Source organism: Maylandia zebra, linkage group LG2 (assembly GCF_041146795.1).
Source record: "Maylandia zebra isolate NMK-2024a linkage group LG2, Mzebra_GT3a, whole genome shotgun sequence".
In the NCBI taxonomy this organism is placed as follows: domain Eukaryota; kingdom Metazoa; phylum Chordata; class Actinopteri; order Cichliformes; family Cichlidae; genus Maylandia; species Maylandia zebra.
This window is the reverse complement of record NC_135168.1, coordinates 11,830,777-11,852,130: the sequence shown is the minus strand read 5'-3', so window position 1 is coordinate 11,852,130 and position 21,354 is coordinate 11,830,777. Positions and strand designations below refer to the sequence as shown.

Sequence of the window (21,354 nt, the reverse complement as noted above, 5' to 3'; positions counted from 1 at the left end):
GGAAGAAACCTCTGGCAGAACCAGGCTCAGGGAGGGGCGGGGCCACCTGCTGCGACCGGTTGGGGTGAGAGAGGGAAGACAGGATAATGACATGTTGTGGAAGAGAGACAGAGATTAATAACAGATATGATTCAATGCAGAGAGGTCTATTAACACATAGTGAGCAAGAAAGGTGACTGGAAAGGAAAAACTCAATGCATCATGGGAATCCCCGGCAGCCTACATCTATTTCAGCATAACTTAGGGAGGATTCAGGGTCACCTGGTCACCTAACTATATGCTTTAGCAAAAAGGAAAGTTTGAAGCCTAATCTTAAAAGTAGAGATAGTGTCTGTCTCCCGAATCCAAACGGGAAGCTGGTTCCACAGAAGAGGGGCCTGAAAACTGAAGGCTCTGCCTCCCATTCTACTTTTAAATACTCTAGTAACAACAAGTAGGCCTGCAGAGCGAGAGCGAAGTGCTCTAATAGGGTGATATGGTACTACAAGGTCATTAAGATATGATGGGGCCTGATTATTTAAGACCTTGTATGTGAGGAGCAAGATTTTGAATTCAATTCTGGATTTAACAGGAAGCCAATGAAGGGAAGCCAAAACAGGAGAAATATGTTCTCTCTTTCTAGTCCCTGTCAGGACTCTTGCTGCAGCATTTTGGATTATCTGAAGGCTTTTCAGGGAGTTTTTAGGAAATCCTTATAATTATCAATTATATAAGTAATGATAAAAATTTTATTTCTGAAGAAGTTCATGAAGTCATTACTAGTTAACGTTAAAGGGGTGGTTGGTTCAATAGAGCTCTGACTTTTTGTCAGCCTGGCTACAGTGCTGAAGAGAAACCTGGGGTTGTTCTTATTTTCTTCAATCAGTGACGAATAGTAAGATGTTCTGGCTTTGTGGAGGGCTTTCTTATAAAGCAGCAAACTATTTCTTCAGGCTAAACGATGATCTTCTAGATTTGTTACACGTCGTTTCCTCTCCAGATTACGAGTCATCTGCTTTAGGGTACGTGTTTGAAAATTATACCATGGAGTCATTTACTTCTAATTTGAGGCCTTAATTTTCAAAGGAGCTACAGTATCCAGAGTCGTAGGTAGTGAGGTAAAACTATTAACAAGATAATTGACCTCTGTTGGAGTAGCGTTCAGATAGCTGCTCTGCACTGTGTTGGTACAGGGCATTGAATCTGATAACAGTGGGTGGATTATATTCTTAAACTTAGTTACAGTGCTTTCAGAAAGACATCTACTTTGATAAAGTCTACTCTTCACCGCTGTGTAATCAATTATTGTAAATGTAAATGTTATCAAGAAATGATCAGACAGGAGAGGGTTTTTCAGGAAACACTGTTAAATGTTCAGTTTCTATGCCATATGTTAAAACAAGATCTAGAGTGTGATTAAAGTGGTGGGTGGGTTATTTTACATTTTGAGAGAAACCAATTGAGTCTAATAACAGATTAAATGCCATGTTGAGGCTGTCATTTTTAGCATCTACATCGATGTTAAAATCACCCACAATAATTATTTTATCTGAGCTGACCACTAAATCAGATAAAAAGTCTGAGAAATCAGACAGAAACTCTGTGTAAGGCCCAGGTGGACGATAGATGATAACAAGTAAGACTGGTTTCTGAGTTTTACAGCTGGGGTGGACAAGGCTAAGCATCAAGCTTTCAAATGAATTGAAAGTCTGTCTTAGTCTTTGGTTGATTAATAGGCTAGTGTGAAAAATTGCTGCCACACCTCCCCCTCGGCCTGTGCTTCGAGGTTTCTGGTAGTTAGAATGACTCGGGGGTGTTGATTCATTTAAACTAACATAATCATCCGGCTGCAACCAGGTTTCTGTAAGGCAGAGTAAATCGATTTGTTGATCAATTATTAAGTCATGTACTAACAGAGACTTGGGGGAGAGAGACCTAATATTTAATAATCCACATTTCACTGTTTTACTCTTTGGTTCAGATGTGGATACTGTATTGTTCTTTCTTTGTGAATTTTTATTCTTAAGTTGTTTATTGCTGGTTTTTAGTTTGTTTTTTGTCTATTTGGGAGCTGACATAGTCTCTATGGAGATGGGTTTTTGGGTGTTAGCAGGAAGAGAGAAGCTGCAGAGAGGCATGTAAGACTGCAACTCTGCTTCCTGGTCCCAACTCTGGATAGCCATATTTTGGGGGGTTTAATAAATTTGTCCATATTTCTAGAAATGAGAGCTGCTCCATCCAAAGTGGGACGGATGCCGTCTCTCCTAACAAGACCAGGTTTCCTCCAGAAGGTTTGCCAATTATCTATGAAGCCAACATCGTTTCTGGGACACCACTCAGACAGCCAGCAATTTAAGGAGAACATGCGGCTAAACATGTCACTCCTGGTCTGATTGGGGAGGGGACCAGAGAAAACTACACAGTCCGACATTGTTTTGGCAAAGTTACACACCTAGTATGACCTCCGATTGGCGTAACCAGGTGTCATTACTGCCGACGTGAATTACGATTTTACTAAATTTACGTTTACCCTTAGCCAGCAGTTTTAAATTTCCCTCAATGTCGCCTACTCTGGCCCCTGGAAGACAATTGACTATGGTTGCCGTTGTCTCTAGCTTCACATGTCTGAGAACAGAATCACCAATTGCTAGAGTTTGACCCCCGGCGGCTGTGTCGCCGAGTGGGGAAAAACGGTTAGACACATGAACAGGTTGGTGGTGTACCTGGGCCTTCTGTTTAAGACTATGCTTCCTCCTCACCGTCACCCAGCTGCCCTCTTTCCCCAGCTGCTTGGGGTCTGCCGGGGAACAGCTAGCGGGGCCTACGCTATCTTGGGCTGCACCAGCTACAGGGGCCTGGCTAGCTACGGGTGAATGAAGGTTGCGAAGCCGAGTCTCTAATTCAGTAAACCTGGCCTCCAGAGCGGCAAATATGCTACATTTGTTACAAGTATCATTACTAGTAAAGGAGGCCGTAGAGTAGCTAAACACCTGGCACAAAGAGCAAGAAAGTGCAGGAGGGACAGGAGAAGTAGCAATGGTGCTAGCGCTAGCGAGTCGGCTATGAGCTAAGCTAAGCTAGTGTCTGCTAACACTAGAGACACAGTGAGTGAATACTCTGGCTATAAATTAGGTAGTGAGTACACAGATAGTGTGCTTAGGATGAAGCATGTGAAGATTATACTATAAAAAAAGAATGTATTTAAAAGTTGTTAATTAAATTGCTAAGCAAATAAGCTACACAAAAACACCACTGTGTTTGAGCAGGAACAGGTAGTGATACTCTACCATAGAGAGAGCGAACACCAAGTGACAGCGCCACCAAGAGTCAGTCAGTCAGAGTCAGAAATGTTGAAAATATTCTGAAAAAAATGTGGATTTTACCTTGTCCAACTTCTTTTAGACACCCAGGGATTGAATTTAATTAAAGGATTGTCTTTATTGTGTGTATTTAAATTGATTCCCAGAAACATACCTCGTCCTATGTCCTATATGAAGATGCTTTTCCGTCATTCACAAAATATTGTGTTGCAGATACTGGAGGACAGAATCATCACTTTTGTGAAGAACGAGCTGAAGAAGATCCAGACAGATCTGAGTCCAGATGACCTACAATGTTTTAATTGTCAATGTGAGGATGAGGATATATTACGGGGTGAGGATGAAGAACAGAGTAAGAACACCAGAGAAGCATTTGTGAAGATTATAGTGGACTTCTTGAAGAGATTGAAGCAGAATAAGTTCGCTGAGCGTTTGTTGAGAAGTGAGAATTATTCTCTAAATATTTACGCTGCTAAAACAATGTCTCAAATACATGCATAATATGTGCACTTCATAAATCCTTTATTTGTGTGTGTGTGTGTGTGTGTGTGTGTGTGTGTGTGTGTGTGTGTGTGTGTGTGTGTGTATACTGCGTGACTCAGGAACTTATATTACAAACTTCCAGTGGTGTCAGCATGAATTTAAATCTGCTCTGAAGAAGAAGTTCCAGTGTGTGTTTGAGGGCATCGCTAAAGCAGGAAACCCAACCCCCCTGAATCAGATCTACACAGAGCTCTACATCACAGAGGGAGGGACTGCAGAGGTCAATGATGAACATGAGGTCAGACAGATTGAAACAGCATCCAGGAAACCAGACAGACCAGAAACAACCATCAGACAAGAAGACATCTTTAAAGCCTCACCTGGAAGAGATGAACCAATCAGAACAGTGCTGACAAAGGGAGTGGCTGGCATTGGGAAAACAGTCTTAACACAGAAATACAGCCTGGACTGGGCTGAAGACAAAGCCAACCAGGACATCCAGTTCATATTTCCATTCACTTTCAGAGAGCTGAATGTGCTGAAAGAGGAAAAGTTCAGCTTGGTGGGACTTGTTCATCACTTCTTTACTGAAACCAAAGAAGCAGGAATCTGCAGCTTTGAAGACTTCCAGGTTGTGTTCATCTTTGATGGTCTGGATGAGTGTCGACTTCCTCTGGACTTCCACAAAACTACAATCCTAACTGACCCTAGAAAGTCCACCTCAGTGGATGTGCTGCTGATAAACCTCATCAGGGGGAAACTGCTTCCCTCTGCTCGCCTCTGGATAACCACACGACCTGCAGCAGCCAATCAGATCCCTCCTAACTGTGTCGGCATGGTGACAGAGGTCAGAGGGTTCACTGACCCACAGAAGGAGGAGTACTTCAGGAAGAGATTCAGAGATGAGGAGCAGGCCAGCAGGATCATCTCCCACATCAAGACATCACGAAGCCTCCACATCATGTGCCACATCCCAGTCTTCTGCTGGATCACTGCTACAGTTCTGGACGATGTGCTGGAAACCAGAGAGGGAGGACAGCTGCCCAAGACCCTGACTGAGATGTACATCCACTTCCTGGTGGTTCAGGCCAAAGTGAAGAAGGTCAAGTATGATGGAGGAGCTGAGACAGATCCACACTGGAGTCCAGAGAGCAGGAAGATGATGGAGTCTCTGGGAAAACTGGCTTTTGATCAGCTGCAGAAAGGAAACCTGATCTTCTATGAATCAGACCTGACAGAGTGTGGCATCGATATCAGAGCAGCCTCAGTGTACTCAGGAGTGTTCACACAGATCTTTAAAGAGGAGAGAGGACTGTACCAGGACAAGGTGTTCTGCTTTGTTCATCTCAGTGTTCAGGAGTTTCTGGCTGCTCTTCATGTCCACCTGACCTTCAGCAACTCTGGACTCAATCTGCTTGAAGAACAAGTAATTACATCCCAGATGTCTGAAAGAAGACAAGAATCTGCAGGGAGATGCTTCTACCAGAGTGCTGTGAACAAGGCCTTACAGAGTCCAAATGGACACCTGGACTTGTTCCTCCGCTTCCTCCTGGGTCTTTCACTGCAGACCAATCAGACTCTCCTACAAGGTCTGCTGACACAGACAGGAAGTAGCTCACAGACCAATCAGGAAACAGTCCAGTATATCAAGGAGAAGCTCAGTAAGAATCTGTCTGCAGAGAAAAGCATCAATCTGTTCCACTGTCTGAATGAACTGAATGATCGTTCTCTAGTGGAGGAGATCCAACAGTCCCTGAGATCAGGAAGTCTGGCCACAGATAAACTGTCTCCTGCTCAGTGGTCAGCTCTGGTCTTCATCTTACTGTCATCAGAAAAAGATATGGATGTGTTTGACCTGAAGAAATACTCTGCTTCAGAGGAGGCTCTTCTGAGGCTGCTGCCAGTGGTCAAAGCCTCCAACAAAGCTCTGTATGTATGCATCTATGCACACTTTTATTGTTGCAATATTTATGTAAGTCGTAGCATTTCTAAAACATTTGTGTCTGTAAGCCTTATCAAAGTGGACCCAGAGTTTTTCTTTAACCCTTTAAAACTAATCAAAATAAAAATAAAATAATACAAATCCCTGGATCTGGCTAAAGCAGATTGTTTCCAACAGAGGATAAATTATGGCTGCATCAGGGTTTAGTATGTGATAATAAAGATTTATTTTGAACTGTATCTGTCAACAACAATCACAGATATTGTATGTTGGAAAGTATGAATGCCTGCGTCAGTGGATATTGAGGTATAATGTGTAAAAGTACCAGCTCCCCACTTCTTTAACAGATACAGAGATGCTTGAACTGCAAGCATTGCATTCTTATTTATAAAGTGGACATGGAATAATTTTTTTATGGCCAGTTTAAAATAAGTAATTTAATTTGATCACAAATATAATTGATTTTCAGACTGTCTGGCTGTAACCTCTCAGAGAGAAGCTGTGAATCCCTGCACTCAGTTCTCATCTTTAAATCTTTTAGTCTGGGAGAGCTAGACCTGAGTAACAATGACCTGGAAGACTCAGGAGTAAAGTTTTTGTCTGCTGGATTAAAGAGTCCAAACTGTTCACTACAAACTCTCAGGTGAAGATTTTTTGTTTCATTACTTTATTTTTATTATCTCAATTATACTGTTGATAAAATCAGATGTGAATGTGAGTGCAAATGGTTGTTTGTGTCTATGTGTTAGCCCTGTGACAGACTGGCAATGTGTCCAGGGTGTATCCCGCAACTCTGAAAAGGATAAGTGGAAAAGAATGGACCTTTTTATTTAATGGAAAGACCATGTCCAAAAGAGAATTCCAATCCAACTTTATTTATAAAGCAATTTAGAATACCCACCATAGAACTAAAGTGCTGTACAGTAAAGAATTTAAGAACAATAGAATAAAAAAAATAAAACGCATAATGCATAAAAATTAAAACAGTGCTATATTAAAAAAATAAGATAAAACATCATAGAAACAACTAAAACAACAAAAATAATAAATAAAAATAAATCTAACATCTCATGAGGTGTCAAAGGCCAAGGTGAAGAGATGGGTTTTCAGAATGATTTAAAAACAGGCAAGGAAGAGGCCTGTCTAACCTCTAAAGGCAGATTGTTCCACAGTTTTGTAGCTGCAAAAGCTTTTATGTTGTTATTGCAGAGACCCACAAAAGGGGGAATAAACCGCACCTGAGCTCTACCCATCTCAAGTCTAGAGAGTTTTACTCATACAGCACCAGAGATAGACACTGAGAGGGGTTACAGCAGCTAATGCTAGGTAGGTTGCCATTATTAGCTAATGCTAATTTGATGTGAATTAGTGTAGCAGATGTGAAATGGTCGACTGCGTTGTGACGACAAACACGGACTGGCTGGAAACTGGGTTTATTTCTATAAGACAAAGTGTAGCAGCGAAATCAGTGTCACACAGCGGCAGCAGGCTTCTCCTCACCCCAGTGTGGAGTCCGTACAGCTCTGCTTACATCATATAAAAGAAAATACAATCTATCAAAATAACAATTCTCCCAACCGCCACTTTAAAATCAAATATTACAGTGGGGTAAAACAGAGACAATTATGAAATCACTAACAATAGCTTATAACATTCAAATCTCCACTAAAATGGATCAATTGCACAATACATATTCAAACAACTTTTTAACTCTTCCCAACATGGCTGAAAATATTATTCAGAGCGCAACCTCGGGACATGAACTCATTATACACATAAAACACAAACTACACATTTACACATACCTATAAGACAAAGTGTAGCAGCGAAATCAGTGTCACACAGTGGCAGCAGGCTTCTCCTCACCCCTGTTTAATACAAGTAAGTTCCACATGAACGGATGATATAACAGATAAAGGGCAGTTCCAATTATCATTTTTCTCACTCAAAGCAATTGAAAACACTTTGAGAGCTTTTAACCATAGGAGCCAATACTTAACAAAGACAAATACACCAAATTTAGATGGATAATTTAGTACAGGGAGAAGAGCTACAGAAAGCGTGCCTCACCAGTGTGGAGTCCGTACAGCTCTGGCTAGGAAACCCCACACCCGCAACATGGCCGCAGGTGGCGTTACACTGATTAATGTCCCACTTCAACAATGACACATGGAACCTTAGTTCCACAAAAATTAAGTTCACACAATAAAAAAATATAACCTATGTACAATACAGTTTTGAGAATGTTCACAATTCGTACATTAGATCTCAGTTACATTAGCATTATGCGCCAATGCTAACACTGTTTTCTCTTGCGTTATAACAATGTCCAATCCAATCCAATTTTATTTATAAAGCACTTTAAATTACCCAGCACAGGAACAAAGTGCTGTACAGAAAATAAGTTCAAAGCAATAGAATAACAGAAAACAGCAAAAATAAATAAATAAAACACATAAAACATAAAATTAAAATGGCCCTATATTAAAAGAAAAACAAAAACAAGATAAAACAGCATCAAATCACCTAAAAACCAACATCTCACATGGTGTCAAAGGCCAGGGTAAAGAGGTGGGTTTTCAAGAGTGACTTAAAAACAGGTAAAGAAGTGGCCTGTCTAATCTCTAAAGGGAGATTGTTCCACAGTTTGGGAGCTGCTAGAGCAAAAGCACGTTCTCCTCTAAGTTTACGCCCAGTCCTGTACATTCCGGAACAGCTGATCAGCTAACCTGAGTGGGTGGGTGTATAAGGCTGTAGCAGCTCAGAGAAATAAGATAGGGCTAGGCCACACCTTCCCAAAGTGTGGGGCCCGCCCCCTAGGGGGAGCAGAGTCATTGCAGGGGGCGCGGTATGAAAAGGAAAAAACAAAACAAAAAAAACAATGCTTGGACACTGCTAGCACGGGGCGCCTCCACAAACGCAAATCAGGAGATGAAGCATCCCTGAATATGTTTCCAAACCAACTTCATTCTAAGCCAAAGACTAGAAAATATGGTGAAGAAAATCTTCCCTTTGGTTTCACCTGCACAAGTGCCGAGGTAGGTCTCCTCTGCAGAATTGGTTTTCCCTTTGTCAGGAGCACGCGCTGGGTTCTTCAAATCATGGACAAACAGGATCCCACATTCTTGATATTTAGATCACAAACACTTGTTGTAATGACTAACTACTCCTGACAATTTGGAGATGTTAGCTCTTTATACAGTAAAGTTACAGTAGGATACAAATAACAGGCTGATCCTGCCACAATTTGTTCCCCCAGTTCAAATCCCGGACAAACAGCATCCAGCAGTTGTTTATGTTTTTGAACCCATTTTGCAGAGGGATTGAAAAATGTATTGATAGCAATGTTGAATATTATTACACAGGAAAAAAAACAACTACATGTAAAATAATTACACCGTGATGCCTCTGCCTTTGTAAATGGAGGGACAGTAACTGCGTGTGTGTATGTAAGTGTGTAAAACCTGCAGCCAGTCAGATTAACAGTATTTTGTCTCTATCTGCCATTCTGCAATTCATCTCATGTAAACAACGTGGCGCACAGCGTGATGTGAAAAAAGGCACATACCTTTGCCGTTGCATGACGAACTCTGTATTCCTTGTCCACACTAAACGCAAAAAAGGAGTTTTGAAAAATCTCCATTCTCGGTGATTTGAAACGCTGTTTACGTGGACGAAACAGCTGCGTTTTCAAAAATACCCGTGTAGGTGTGGACGTAGCGTAAAAGAGTTAGTAGTTTATTTTCTGACTACCTGTCATTTATTGCAGATTACTTGTATTTGCTTAATTGTTTACTAAATTTTTGAGGTGTGAAATAAACCGCAATGGAGCAAAATGTGGGTGGGTGTGGTTGGAGGATGTGTTCGTGCGTGCGTGTGTGTGTGCGCGCGCGCGAGGGGGGGGGGCGTGAACATCTTTCTTGTAAAACAAAGGGGGGCCCTGCAAAAAAAAGTTTGGGAACCACTGGGCTAGGCCATGGAGGGCATTAAAAGCAAATAAACAAAATTTTTAAAATAAATCCTAAAAGGAATGGGCAGCCAGTGAAGTGAAGCTAAAATAGTGGAAATGGGCTCAAACATTTTCGAGTGCCAGTTAAAAGACGAACTGCAGCATTTTGCACCCTCTGTAGATGAGTAACTTGTGAAGCACTGATGCCTATAGAAAGTGGATTACAGTAATCCAGCTGACTGCTAACAATGGTGTGGATAACTGTCTCAGAGTGCTGCCCTTGAAAGAATTAGCCTTACGTTATCTAACTGCTTCAGCTGAAAGAAGCTTTATTGCTGTTCTGTGTTCATTTTGATCCCCAGGTTTGTGACAGTTGGCTTATTATATTGGGCTAAGGTATCTAAATACACACTGGGGGTCTCAGTGGGGCTGCCAAAAACCATCACCTCAGTCTTTTTGTCATTGAGTTATAAAAGGTTAAGATACATCCAAGCCCTGTTGGACACCACACAAGACAGGAACAGAGACTGACACAAAAAGTTTGGTCTGCCAAGTCCAGTGCTGTGCCCCTAATGCCCACATAATGCTCTAAACGAGAGAATAAAATCGTATGATCTACTGTATCAAACGCAGCTATCAAATCTAAAAGCACAAGAAGTCCCCAGCGTCAGTAGCTAAAAATATGTAATTAAAAACTTTCAAAAGGGCTGATTCAGTGCTATCACAGTGTTTAAAACCAGATTTGAAAACCTCTAAAATAATTTTGCCTTTTCCAGGAAGGTCATTTATTCATGTTAACCCTTACACCCTGGAGAAATTTATGGTTTCAGGCTGAATACATGATAAGAATTTAAAACATCTCCTCATCCATCCCTCTTGACTTCCTTAAATTAAGAAAAAAGAATACAAAAATAACTTCGGAAAACAAAATAAACAAAATAAATTAATACGATGGTAGTGGCAATTTTATTTCTATAGCATATTTTGTTACATGTGAACTTGATGTTTTTAACACAGGAAATGAAAACATAACCTGTGTGTTGACAAAAGATTAAGGTATCGAAAAAAAAATCAACAACACCTATCAACTGTACGAATAGATAAAAAAGTTTTGGGTCTGTTCTCATTCAGATACATTCAGTAACACAAACAAATTAATCTGAAAGATAAAATAAAATAAACAAAAGAAGGCAATAAAAAAAAACCCAAAACATTTTCTATATCTGATCCTGTGGCAGTGAAGTTGAAATAGATAAAGTCCTCTACTGTCTACATAGGTATTAACAATAACCAATGAAAAGCTCTGCAAAGCTCTCTCAAAGAGACTGGAGAAAATAACCCCCCTCTTAATTCATCCTGACCAAACTGGTTTCATAAAAGGTAGGCACTCATCAACAAATACACGTAGATTACTTAATTTGATAGACTACTCATACAGTAAAAACCTAGAAACTACAATATTCTCTTTAGACGCAGAAAAAGCATTTGACAGAGTTAACTGGAAATTTCTATTTGCAACTTTACACAAATTTGGTTTTGGATCCTCTTTCATAAACTGGTTAAAAATATTATATAATTCCCCAACAGCTTGTGTTAGAACAAATGACCAGACATCCTCCAGCTTCTGTCTCTTGAGGGGCACCAGGCAGGGATGCCCACTCTCCCCTTCACTATTTGCAATTTTTATTGAACCACTAGCAGCAGCAATTAGACAGAATTCAGTAATTAAGGGCATAAAATGCAAGAACGTGGAACATAAAATCAGCCTTTATGCAGATGATGTGTTACTCTTTCTCCAAAATTCACAAACCAATATCTCTGGGGTGATTGAATTGATAAACTCTTTTGCAAGAATATCAGATTACTCAATTAACTGGTCAAAATCTACAGTCCTACCGATTAATTGCTCCTTCCATAATTCCTCTTCTACACCACTGCAATCGGGAAATATAAAATATTTAGGTATTAATGTTTCTCCCAAGCTTGCAGATCTAACTAAATTAAACCATATCCCACTTTTAAAGAAGGTAGAAGATGATCTGGCTAGATGGAAATGTCTACCCATATCACTCATGGGAAGGGTTGCCGCTATAAAAATGATGGTCTTACCAAAAATAAATTATTTATTCTCAATGATCCCAACTAAACCGCCACAAGATTGGTTCAGATCTCTAGATTCATGTATGTCCAAATTCCTTTGGAAAAATAAACCCCCACGTATAAGCTTAAAAACACTACAAAAGACCAAGGATAAAGGAGGACTAGAACTGCCTAACTTTCAGCACTACTTCTTAGCCAACAGGCTTCAGTTTATCTCAGGATGGCTAAAACACACCCTCTTAGATGAACCTTGGCTAGATGTAGAACAAGCACTCTGCAATAATCTAGAGATCTCAGACCTACCATTTATCAGCTCAAACATCCAACGAAATGAATGCTTTAAAAGCATCAACATCAGCTCTTCTCTGACAGCATGGTGGGAGTTTCTAAAATTGACGGCGTCTTCATTAATCCCATGCAAACGTACACCTATCTGGAACAACCCTGACATATTACAAAACAATAATATGATAAACTTTTCAGATTGGAGTGATAAAGGAATCAAATATTTAGAACATATACTAGAAGGAACAGAATTTATTTCATTTGACGGACTAGTTACACAATATGGGATCAACAAGAAAAGATTTTTAGAATATCAACAAATTAAATCCATAGTAAAAAAGAAATTTAAACCGGGTCAAGTTGAACTACAAACACCACCAAGTGTGGTTCAATTTCTTACTCTTAAACCCCCCAAATTACTATCCAAAATATACAGAATGCTTTCTAAAACAGATGAATCAATATCACTTCCTATTGCAAAATGGGAAGCGGATTTATCAGTTAACTTAGACCTAAACTTCTGGTCTCAGATTTGCTTAAAAACCTTTCATCTAATTAGAAATCCCAGTCTTCAATTAATTCAATACAAAATATTACATAGAGTGCACTATACAGGTCATCGGATGTTCAAGATGGGCTTTTCGTCTACCAACAACTGCTCACACTGCCAAACCAATTCACCGGACAATTATATCCACGCTCTTTGGTTCTGTCCACCAGTTCAGAAGTTTTGGCGCGAGATATGTGAAGACTTATCGAAGTGTCTGAAATGTAACATTCCAACTTCCCCCTTAGTGTGTTTGTTGGGCAGCTTAGATAATGTCACTTCAGAAAAGAATATCGCCCATATGGTTTTCACTGCCCTATGCATAGCCAAGAAAACAGTCCTCATGAACTGGAAAAATAAAAACAATCTTAATTCTAACCAATATAGAAATTATCTATTAGATTACATTAGTCTCGATACAGCCTCTGCCACCACATCAGATCAATTGCTCTGGGCTCCTTTGATCAGCTCCATCACCTAGTGGGGGGGGGGGGGGGGGGGGGGGTCATAGTTTGGTCCCGCCTTCACTGTTGTGATTGGTGTGGGGGTAGGGACAGGCTTAGGGCGTCGGGGGGTTCCCCGGAGGCATCTTCCTTGGGGGGCTCAACCCGGGGTAGCGGTCATGTCCGGTTAGGGGCTCTGTTGGCTCTCAGGTGACTGTTTCCTCGCGGCTGCGTACAGCGGGGCTAGGGGAGGGTCTGTGCTGACGGACGTGGGTTACTGACCTGGTAGCCTGGCTGCCCCTGGGTGGGTCCGGGATGGGCGTGAGGTTCTGGGGGCGCTCCGTCTCTGGGCTGGGACCCGGACCGGGCCTCGGGGGCTTGGGTCCTGGTTGGTGTGTTGCCGGGGTTGTGGGCGGGTGGGTGCATGGGGGCCCAGCCCTGGAGCAGGGTGCCGCCGGTGCGTCGAGCCACCTGGGGGGCTCTTCAACTGGTGGGGGAGATTGTCACATCTTGCAGGAGCTTTCCTCTCCTCAGGAGCTCCCTCTGCAGGAGGGGGAGATACAGGAGAGGTGGAGGAAGATCTCAGCCTGGGTGTTTATTGTCTTATGTAGTCTGGAAGATGAGTGGATGGTGGGGTGGGTGCAGTTTTCTCTGTGGTGGGGTTGTGTGGACTGTCCCGGGCTCTGTGGGGCCGGGCGGCGCTGCTGCACTGGGCCCGGTCTGGATGGGCCTGGGCCCCCTTTCCCTGGCGGGTCGCGGAGTATGGGGGTGCCTACTGGGGTCAGCGGGGGAGCTGGCCCCAGGGAGGGGTCACTTGCCCCCCCCTTCCTTCCCTCCCCATCTCCAGCTGCCTCCCTCTTCCCGCTCCACCACAACCACCCACACATGCAGGGCCTTGGAGTAGGGGTATGTCACCAGGGTGCAGAGGAGGCTACCCCCCCCCCCCCCCCCCCCCTCTGTCCCCTTCTGGCTGCCTCTGCCTCAATTTTATCCCACAACTTAGACATTCACATTACTCACACTCTCATTACACATACATATAGGATCTTGGGGGTGGGCACGATACACGGAGTCCAAAGTACCATCAGGGTGTACACCCCACCCCTGGCATCGTTGCCCACCTCTCAATTTTAAATACACGTAGACATTGAGGGCTAGCAGGAGGGACCATGCGCTTACCTGCTGCTCTCTGGCAGGTAGCTCCAAGCCCTCCTGGGTTTTAAATGCACCTTAGAACACACATGCATCAACATTACAATGAGCGGGTGGAGGGAGGTTTGGAGTCTTCTCTCACCCCCATTCTCTGCGACCTGCTGGAGCAGGGGGGCTAGGACTAGGAGGAGGAGTTGGCCGTCCGACTGCGGTCTGGAGTGTGGAGCCTTCCTGCTGCTGCGGAGTCGGGGCGGTCTGCCTCCCCCCACCGCAGGGAAAAGGGAAACACCACCTGGGTCTGGGTGCAGTTCCCCCCTCCAGGGGCGGGGGCACCTAGACCCGGTTTGTAGAGTACGCTTGGGGAGTGTGATCGTGTGTACAACGTCTCTTTATGTCTGTCTCCACGTTGGTTGAGTGTGGAGTAAGTGCATATGAGAGCATGAGGGTGGGAATGGATGTTTGTATCTGTGTGTGCCTGTATGTCTGTGTCTATATGTCAGGTTGGGTGTCAGGCGCCACCTCTCTGGGGACATCTCAGGCCCTCCAAGGTTTGGAGGCCTATCTCCCCCTACCACCACTTCCCCTGCCGGTGGCGGACCCCCTCAGACATCGGTGCGTTGGTGGTTCTTTGTGTCCGGGGATGGGCGTCCGGGTACACACCGGCTCACTCCTTGGCGGCCGCTTATCGGGGCCTGGAGCCTGGGGCTCGCTCGGGCCACCTCGGAGGTGGGGTGCCCCCGGCCTCTCGGCCTGGGGCTCGGTCACTCAGGCGCAGCTGGCTGCCGGCGGAGCTCACGGGCGCGTCACTGCAACTCCCCCTGGCTTCTGCTCCGCGGCTGCTGAGTGAGCCCTCATCTGGGACTCTCCTCAGCTCTTTCCAGGACAGTGGCGCAGCTGCCCCTCTGTTGGTCTTCCTTGGTCTCTTGTGTTCTGGGGGCCTCTGGATGTCTGGAGTTTTGATCTCCTCCACACCTGCTTCACGCCCTGGAGGACGGGGCTGTGGCCCCCCCACACCCTCTAGCAGATTATTACATGAAGGAACCTTTTAAAAAAACAAAAAACAAGCGCGTCCATGCTCACAGGTGTACACACGGGTGATCACACCCACAAACTACACCCTTTTTGGCTCCTACCTCAAAGCACACTGTGTTCTGTTGATCTTATGTGCTGCACAATAATGTTTAACATTTAGTATTTACTGTCATATTCCCATATATCATTGTGATGTTGTTTATTCTATTACTCTTGTTCTCTTCTGCTTGCTTTCTTTTTTCTTTCTCAGCAGGTGATCCAGGTGATTGATATATGCATTTTTTTTTCTCTGCCCGTTCTGTTGGTTTTGTCTTTTGCCCTTCTCCCCCGTCCTTCTTCTCAGCTGTTTCTCTTTCCCTCTTTCTTTCTCCCCTTCTTTCCCCCAGTCAAGTCTGTCCCGTATTCAGTAAGTGAAAATAAAATAAACAATAAAAGGTGAATCAAATGGACCATTACGGCAAGGCTGGGATGGTCAGTTTGGTAAAGTAAATCCGTTGGGCATCTTTCTTTGCCTTTAGACAACAATTCTGATGGCAAAAGAGCCAAACGGGACAGGCCAAAAAACAAAACAAAACAAAAAAAAAAACAATAACCAATGACTCCTGTGTCAGTTTATGCAGGAATCCAAGCATATATATTCGATACTCCTTTCACCCTGATTCAGAAAAAAAAAAAAGCAGTTAAGAAAATGGATCAGTCAATAAAGAAAAAAGTTACAGCTTTCCCACGGATGTTTCATTATGGTACAGAATCTTTAATAACATGTGTGCTGTAACCTTTGGCTCTCACTGTGTTATTGTATCACTTCCTGTTACAACACAAAGTGGTGATTTGTGTAGCTTAAACCTTTCAGCTCTATTAATTTTAAACTTTGACATAGAAACTTATTTTATACTGTAATCTACATGTGCTTTACAGAAAAAACTTTCTCTTAAATCACCAGCAAATAAAATTCTTAGTATGTCCCCAGCAGTATGGTCTGTGGTTCTCCAACTGTGTCAACATCAGCTTCCTGTTCAGTGTCAAATATTTTTTTGTTCATCTACCTCTTTCAACACTAAAGGTACTTCACTGTACTGAAAAAGTAGGAAGTGTAGCCTAAAACGGAAACTTCTGATAAACAACCAATTCAATTTTCCCTGTTCTGTGACACACCTACCAAGTAGAAAAATAAATAAAACCTTTGGTTATTGGTTACTATATCTGTTCTCAGAAATGTGCATGAAGAAATTCCAGTGATTCTGCACGTTTTGATTTGGCAATAATTTGCAACATATGACTTTCTTGATGAAAAACCTCTCTATATATCCAGGCTTGGGACCGGCACTACATTACAGCAGAGTTATGGCTGTTTCCTTTCATCTGACCAATAGTGCTTTCTCTTGGAGTGATGTTGAAAAATGGTTTAAGCATTTGTTATTTTCTAATTGCTCCCACAGAAGTCTTCAATTTACCATTTCAATTGCTCCAAAATACTACAGAAACAGAGGCATTGAAAAAGAGATGTACTTCTCCCATAACAGCTTCTATTAAGTGGCTTCCTTTTAAATTCAGAGTTTAATTAAAATCCTTTTCTCACAAAGTCCCGAATGATAAAGCCACAAAGAAAGCGTAATCACTTGATCACTTTCAGAGTGCAGGCTTACTTGTGGTTCTTTGTGTTTCTAAAAGGAGATTTAGATAATTAAATTTCAAACAATAGTGTTATGTACAAATGGATCGATTGCCCTGTATTTGGAAATAATAAGAAGAAACAAAACAGTCTTTACGTGCAATATTCGCAGCTGGATTGTTTATTTGTTTGTTTTTGTCTGCAGTCTGTCAGGCTGTCTGATCACAGAGGAAGGCTGTACTTCTCTGGCCTCAGCTCTGAGCTCCAACCCCTCCCATCTGAGAGAGCTGGACCTGAGTTACAATCATCCAGGTGACTCAGGAATGAAGCTGCTGTCGGCTGGACTGAAGGATCCAGGCTGGAAGCTGGACACTCTCAGGTATGAAGAATGTCTGATAGAGGAGGAAGAGCTGGAAACATTTCCTGTGTCCTTCACTCACCTCCTGTTTGTTTCCTGCAGATGAGACATGAACAATCACACATGGGAAACTTCTATCTATTTCACCAAGTGTTTCTTCTTCTTTCACCCATTTTTCACTCATGTGTGTTTAAACATCTCTCTGCATTTAATCAGAAGGTATTACCAACCTCTGGCTCTCTTCCACTGTGAGTCTTTTGATCTGTCTTCCTCCCCTCACCCCACATGGTTTTGGCCGCCCCTTTCTTGTATCTGCCAGATGTTTCTTCCTGTTAAAAAAAAGTTTTTTCCTTTGTTTTTATTTTTAATTTCTTTGCCAGTGTCGCCAAAGTCCTTGCTTACAGGTGTTAATACGATTATTTTGGGTCTTTACCTTACACTAGAAAAGGCCTGGAGGATACTGTTGGTGTGATTTGGCACTATATATATATAGTGCCAAATCACTGTGCCACTGACCAACCTGTGCACTGCCTGGATTGATTACAAGAAGGCCTATGACTCAATGCCCCACAGCTGGATACTGGAATGCCTAGAATTGTACAAGATCAATGGGACCCTAAGAGCCTTCATCAGGAACTCAATGGGGATGTGGCGTACAACACTAGAGGCCAACTCCAAGCCCATAGCACAAGTCACCATCAAGTGCGGGATCTACCAAGGAGATGCTCTGTCCCCACTGCTGTTCTGCATAGGCCTGAACCCCCTCAGTGAGATCATTAACAAGACTGGCTACGGATACCGACTACAGAACGGAGCAGTTGTCAGCCACCTCCTGTACATGGATGACATCAAGCTGTATGCCAAGAGTGAACGAGACATCGATTCACTGATCCACACTACCAGGCTATACAGCAATGACATTGGAATGTCGTTCGGACTGGAGAAGTGTAGTCGGATGGTAACAAAGAGAGGGAAGGTAGTCAGAACTGAGGGGATTGAACTACCAGAAGGCAACATTGCAGACATAGAGGACAGTTACAAGTACTTGGGGATCCCACAGGCGAATGGGAACCATGAAGAGGCCGCTAGAAAAGCTGCAACCACCAAGTACCTGCAGAGGGTCAGGCAAGTCCTGAGGAGTCAGCTGAATGGTAAGAACAAGATCCGGGCCATCAACACGTACGCCCTGCCCGTGATCAGGTACCCTGCTGGGGTAATAGGCTGGCCAAAGGAGGAGATAGAAGCCACTGACATAAAGACAAGAAAGCTCCTTACCATGCATGGAGGGTTTCACCCCAAATCCAGCACCCTGAGGCTGTACGCTAAGCGGAAGGAAGGGGGCCGGGGACTGGTGAGTGTCAGCACCACAGTCCAGGATGAGACAACGAACATCCAAGAATACATTAGGAAGATGGCCCCAACTGACCGAGTGCTCAGTGAATACCTCAGACAGCAGAAACCCAAGAAAGAGGAGGGAGACGAGGAACCATCATGGAAGGACAGGCCCCTGCACGGTATGTACCACCGGCAGATAGAGGAGGTGGCTGATATCCAGAAATCCTACCAGTGGCTGGACAAAGCTGGACTGAAAGACAGCACAGAGGCACTAATCATGGCAGCACAAGAACAAGCTCTGAGCACAAGATCCATAGAGGCTGGGGTCTATCACACCAGGCAAGACCCCAGGTGCAGGCTGTGTAAAGATGCCCCAGAGACAATCCAGCACATAACAGCAGGGTGCAAGATGCTAGCAGGCAAGGCATACATGGAACGCCATAACCAAGTGGCCGGCATAGTGTACAGGAACATCTGTGCCGAGTATAACCTGGAAGTCCCGAGGTCAAAATGGGAGATGCCCCCAAGGGTGGTGGAGAATGACCGAGCTAAGATCCTGTGGGACTTCCAGATACAGACGGACAAAATGGTGGTGGCTAACCAACTGGACATAGTGGTGGTAGACAAACAGAAGAAGATGGTCGTAGTGATCGATGTAGCGGTTCCGAATGACAGCAATATCAGGAAGAAGGAACACGAGAAGCTGGAGAAATACCAAGGGCTCAGAGAAGAGCTCGAGAGGATGTGGAGGGTGAAGGTAACGGTGGTCCCCGTGGTAATCGGAGCACTAGGTGCGGTGACTCCCAAGCTAGGCGAGTGGCTCCAGCAGATCCCAGGAACAACATCGGAGATCTCTGTCCAGAAGAGCGCAGTCCTGGGAACAGCTAAGATACTGCGCAGGACCCTCAAGCTCCCAGGCCTCTGGTAGAGGACCCGAGCTTGAAGGATAAACCGCCCGCAGGGGCGTGCTGGGTGTTTTTTTACAACATAAATGCTACGGCAAGGGGGAGCCAGGATGCCAGGTCAGGGGGGAGATATCATCACCCCCACCTGAGATTTGGTACAAAGCTCCAAGTGCGATAGGAGAAGGATCGTTGAGTGCGAGAGGAACTGAACTGAAAGATAGGATAATGGCCAAGCTTGAAACCTGGATCCCCCGTAGCCGGTTACCAAGATTACGTGAAGTACCCTCAGAAGGTCTGTGAGATGATGTTAATGCAGCACTACGGACGATACCTACAGCCACGGTTACTGAGACTAACAAGCTGATCTACAATACGGCAGCAGTGATCAGTGAGATGCTTGGCTATAAGTTGAACAGCCACAAGGAGCAGTACCCTCCATGGAGAAGGAGGCTAGAGGGCAAGATCAAAGTAGTACGGAGGGAGGTTAGCCAACTAACGGAGTTGCAGAAAGGTGCGATGAAGAAGGTGCCTAAGAAGTACAGGAAGCTGTCCATACCTGAGGCCTTGGAAACAGCCAAGCAAAGACTCACAGCCTTGGCCAGCCGCTTGGGGAGGTACACCAGAGAGATAGAAGGCAGGAGAATAAACCAGCTGTTCTCCACTGATCCAGCAAAGGTGTACGCTCAGTGGCAAGGGAACAATAAGAGAACAGCACCACCAAGGCTGGAGACAGAGCAATACTGGAAGAGCATATGGGAGAAGGACGCAACCCATAACAGCAATGCTCAGTGGCTAGTGGATCTGAGGGCAGACCATAGCGACCTCCCTGAACAGGGTCCAGTAACCATCACAGTGGCAGATATCCAGGAAAGGGCCTCCAGTATGAAGAGTTGGACAGCACCAGGGCCCGACATGGTTCACGCCTACTGGCTAAAGAAGCTGACTGCACTCCACGAGCGTCTGGCAGCACAAATGAACCAGCTGCTAGTTAACGAGAGACACCCGGAATGGCTAACCGAAGGTCGGACGGTCCTGATCCCCAAGGACCCCAAGAAGGGACCGGTCCCATCCAACTACCAACCAATAACCTGCCTCAGTACTACATGGAAGCTCCTGTCAGGCATCATATTGGCTAAGATGGACAGGCACATGGGTCAATACATGAGTGGGGCACAGAAGGGGATTGGCAAGAATACCAGAGGCGCAAAACACCAGCTACTGGTAGACAGAACAGTCAGCCGAGACTGCAAGACCGGACTGACCAACCTGTGCACTGCCTGGATTGATTACAAGAAGGCCTATGACTCAATGCCCCACAGCTGGATACTGGAATGCCTAGAATTGTACAAGATCAATGGGACCCTAAGAGCCTTCATCAGGAACTCAATGGGGATGTGGCGTACAACACTAGAGGCCAACTCCAAGCCCATAGCACAAGTCACCATCAAGTGCGGGATCTACCAAGGAGATGCTCTGTCCCCACTGCTGTTCTGCATAGGCCTGAACCCCCTCAGTGAGATCATTAACAAGACTGGCTACGGATACCGACTACGGAACGGAGCAGTTGTCAGCCACCTCCTGTACATGGATGACATCAAGCTGTATGCCAAGAGTGAATGAGACATCGATTCACTGATCCACACTACCAGGCTATACAGCAATGACATTGGAATGTCGTTCGGACTGGAGAAGTGTAGTCGGATGGTAACAAAGAGAGGGAAGGTAGTCAGAACTGAGGGGATTGAACTACCAGAAGGCAACATTGCAGATATAGAGGACGGTTACAAGTACCTGGGGATATATATATATATATACATATATATATATATATATATATATATATATATATATATATATATATATATATATATATATATATATATATATATATAAACACTTATTGAATATTTAT

At 44.0% G+C, this 21,354-nt stretch overlaps 1 protein-coding gene across 1 annotated transcript in view; it reads right to left on the bottom strand.

Moving 5' to 3' along the window:
• Positions 1-7,844, bottom strand: part of LOC143413422 (uncharacterized) — a 62,951-nt gene extending 55,107 nt beyond the window's left edge. Inside the window, exons 1-2 of the mRNA XM_076876475.1 lie at positions 7,795-7,844; positions 2,442-3,027 (exon numbers count right to left, since the gene is read on the bottom strand). Coding sequence (XP_076732590.1) covers positions 2,442-3,027; positions 7,795-7,844 — 636 coding nt within the window. The remainder of the gene's footprint in view (positions 1-2,441; positions 3,028-7,794) is intronic.
• Positions 7,845-21,354: the final 13,510 nt, after the last annotated feature.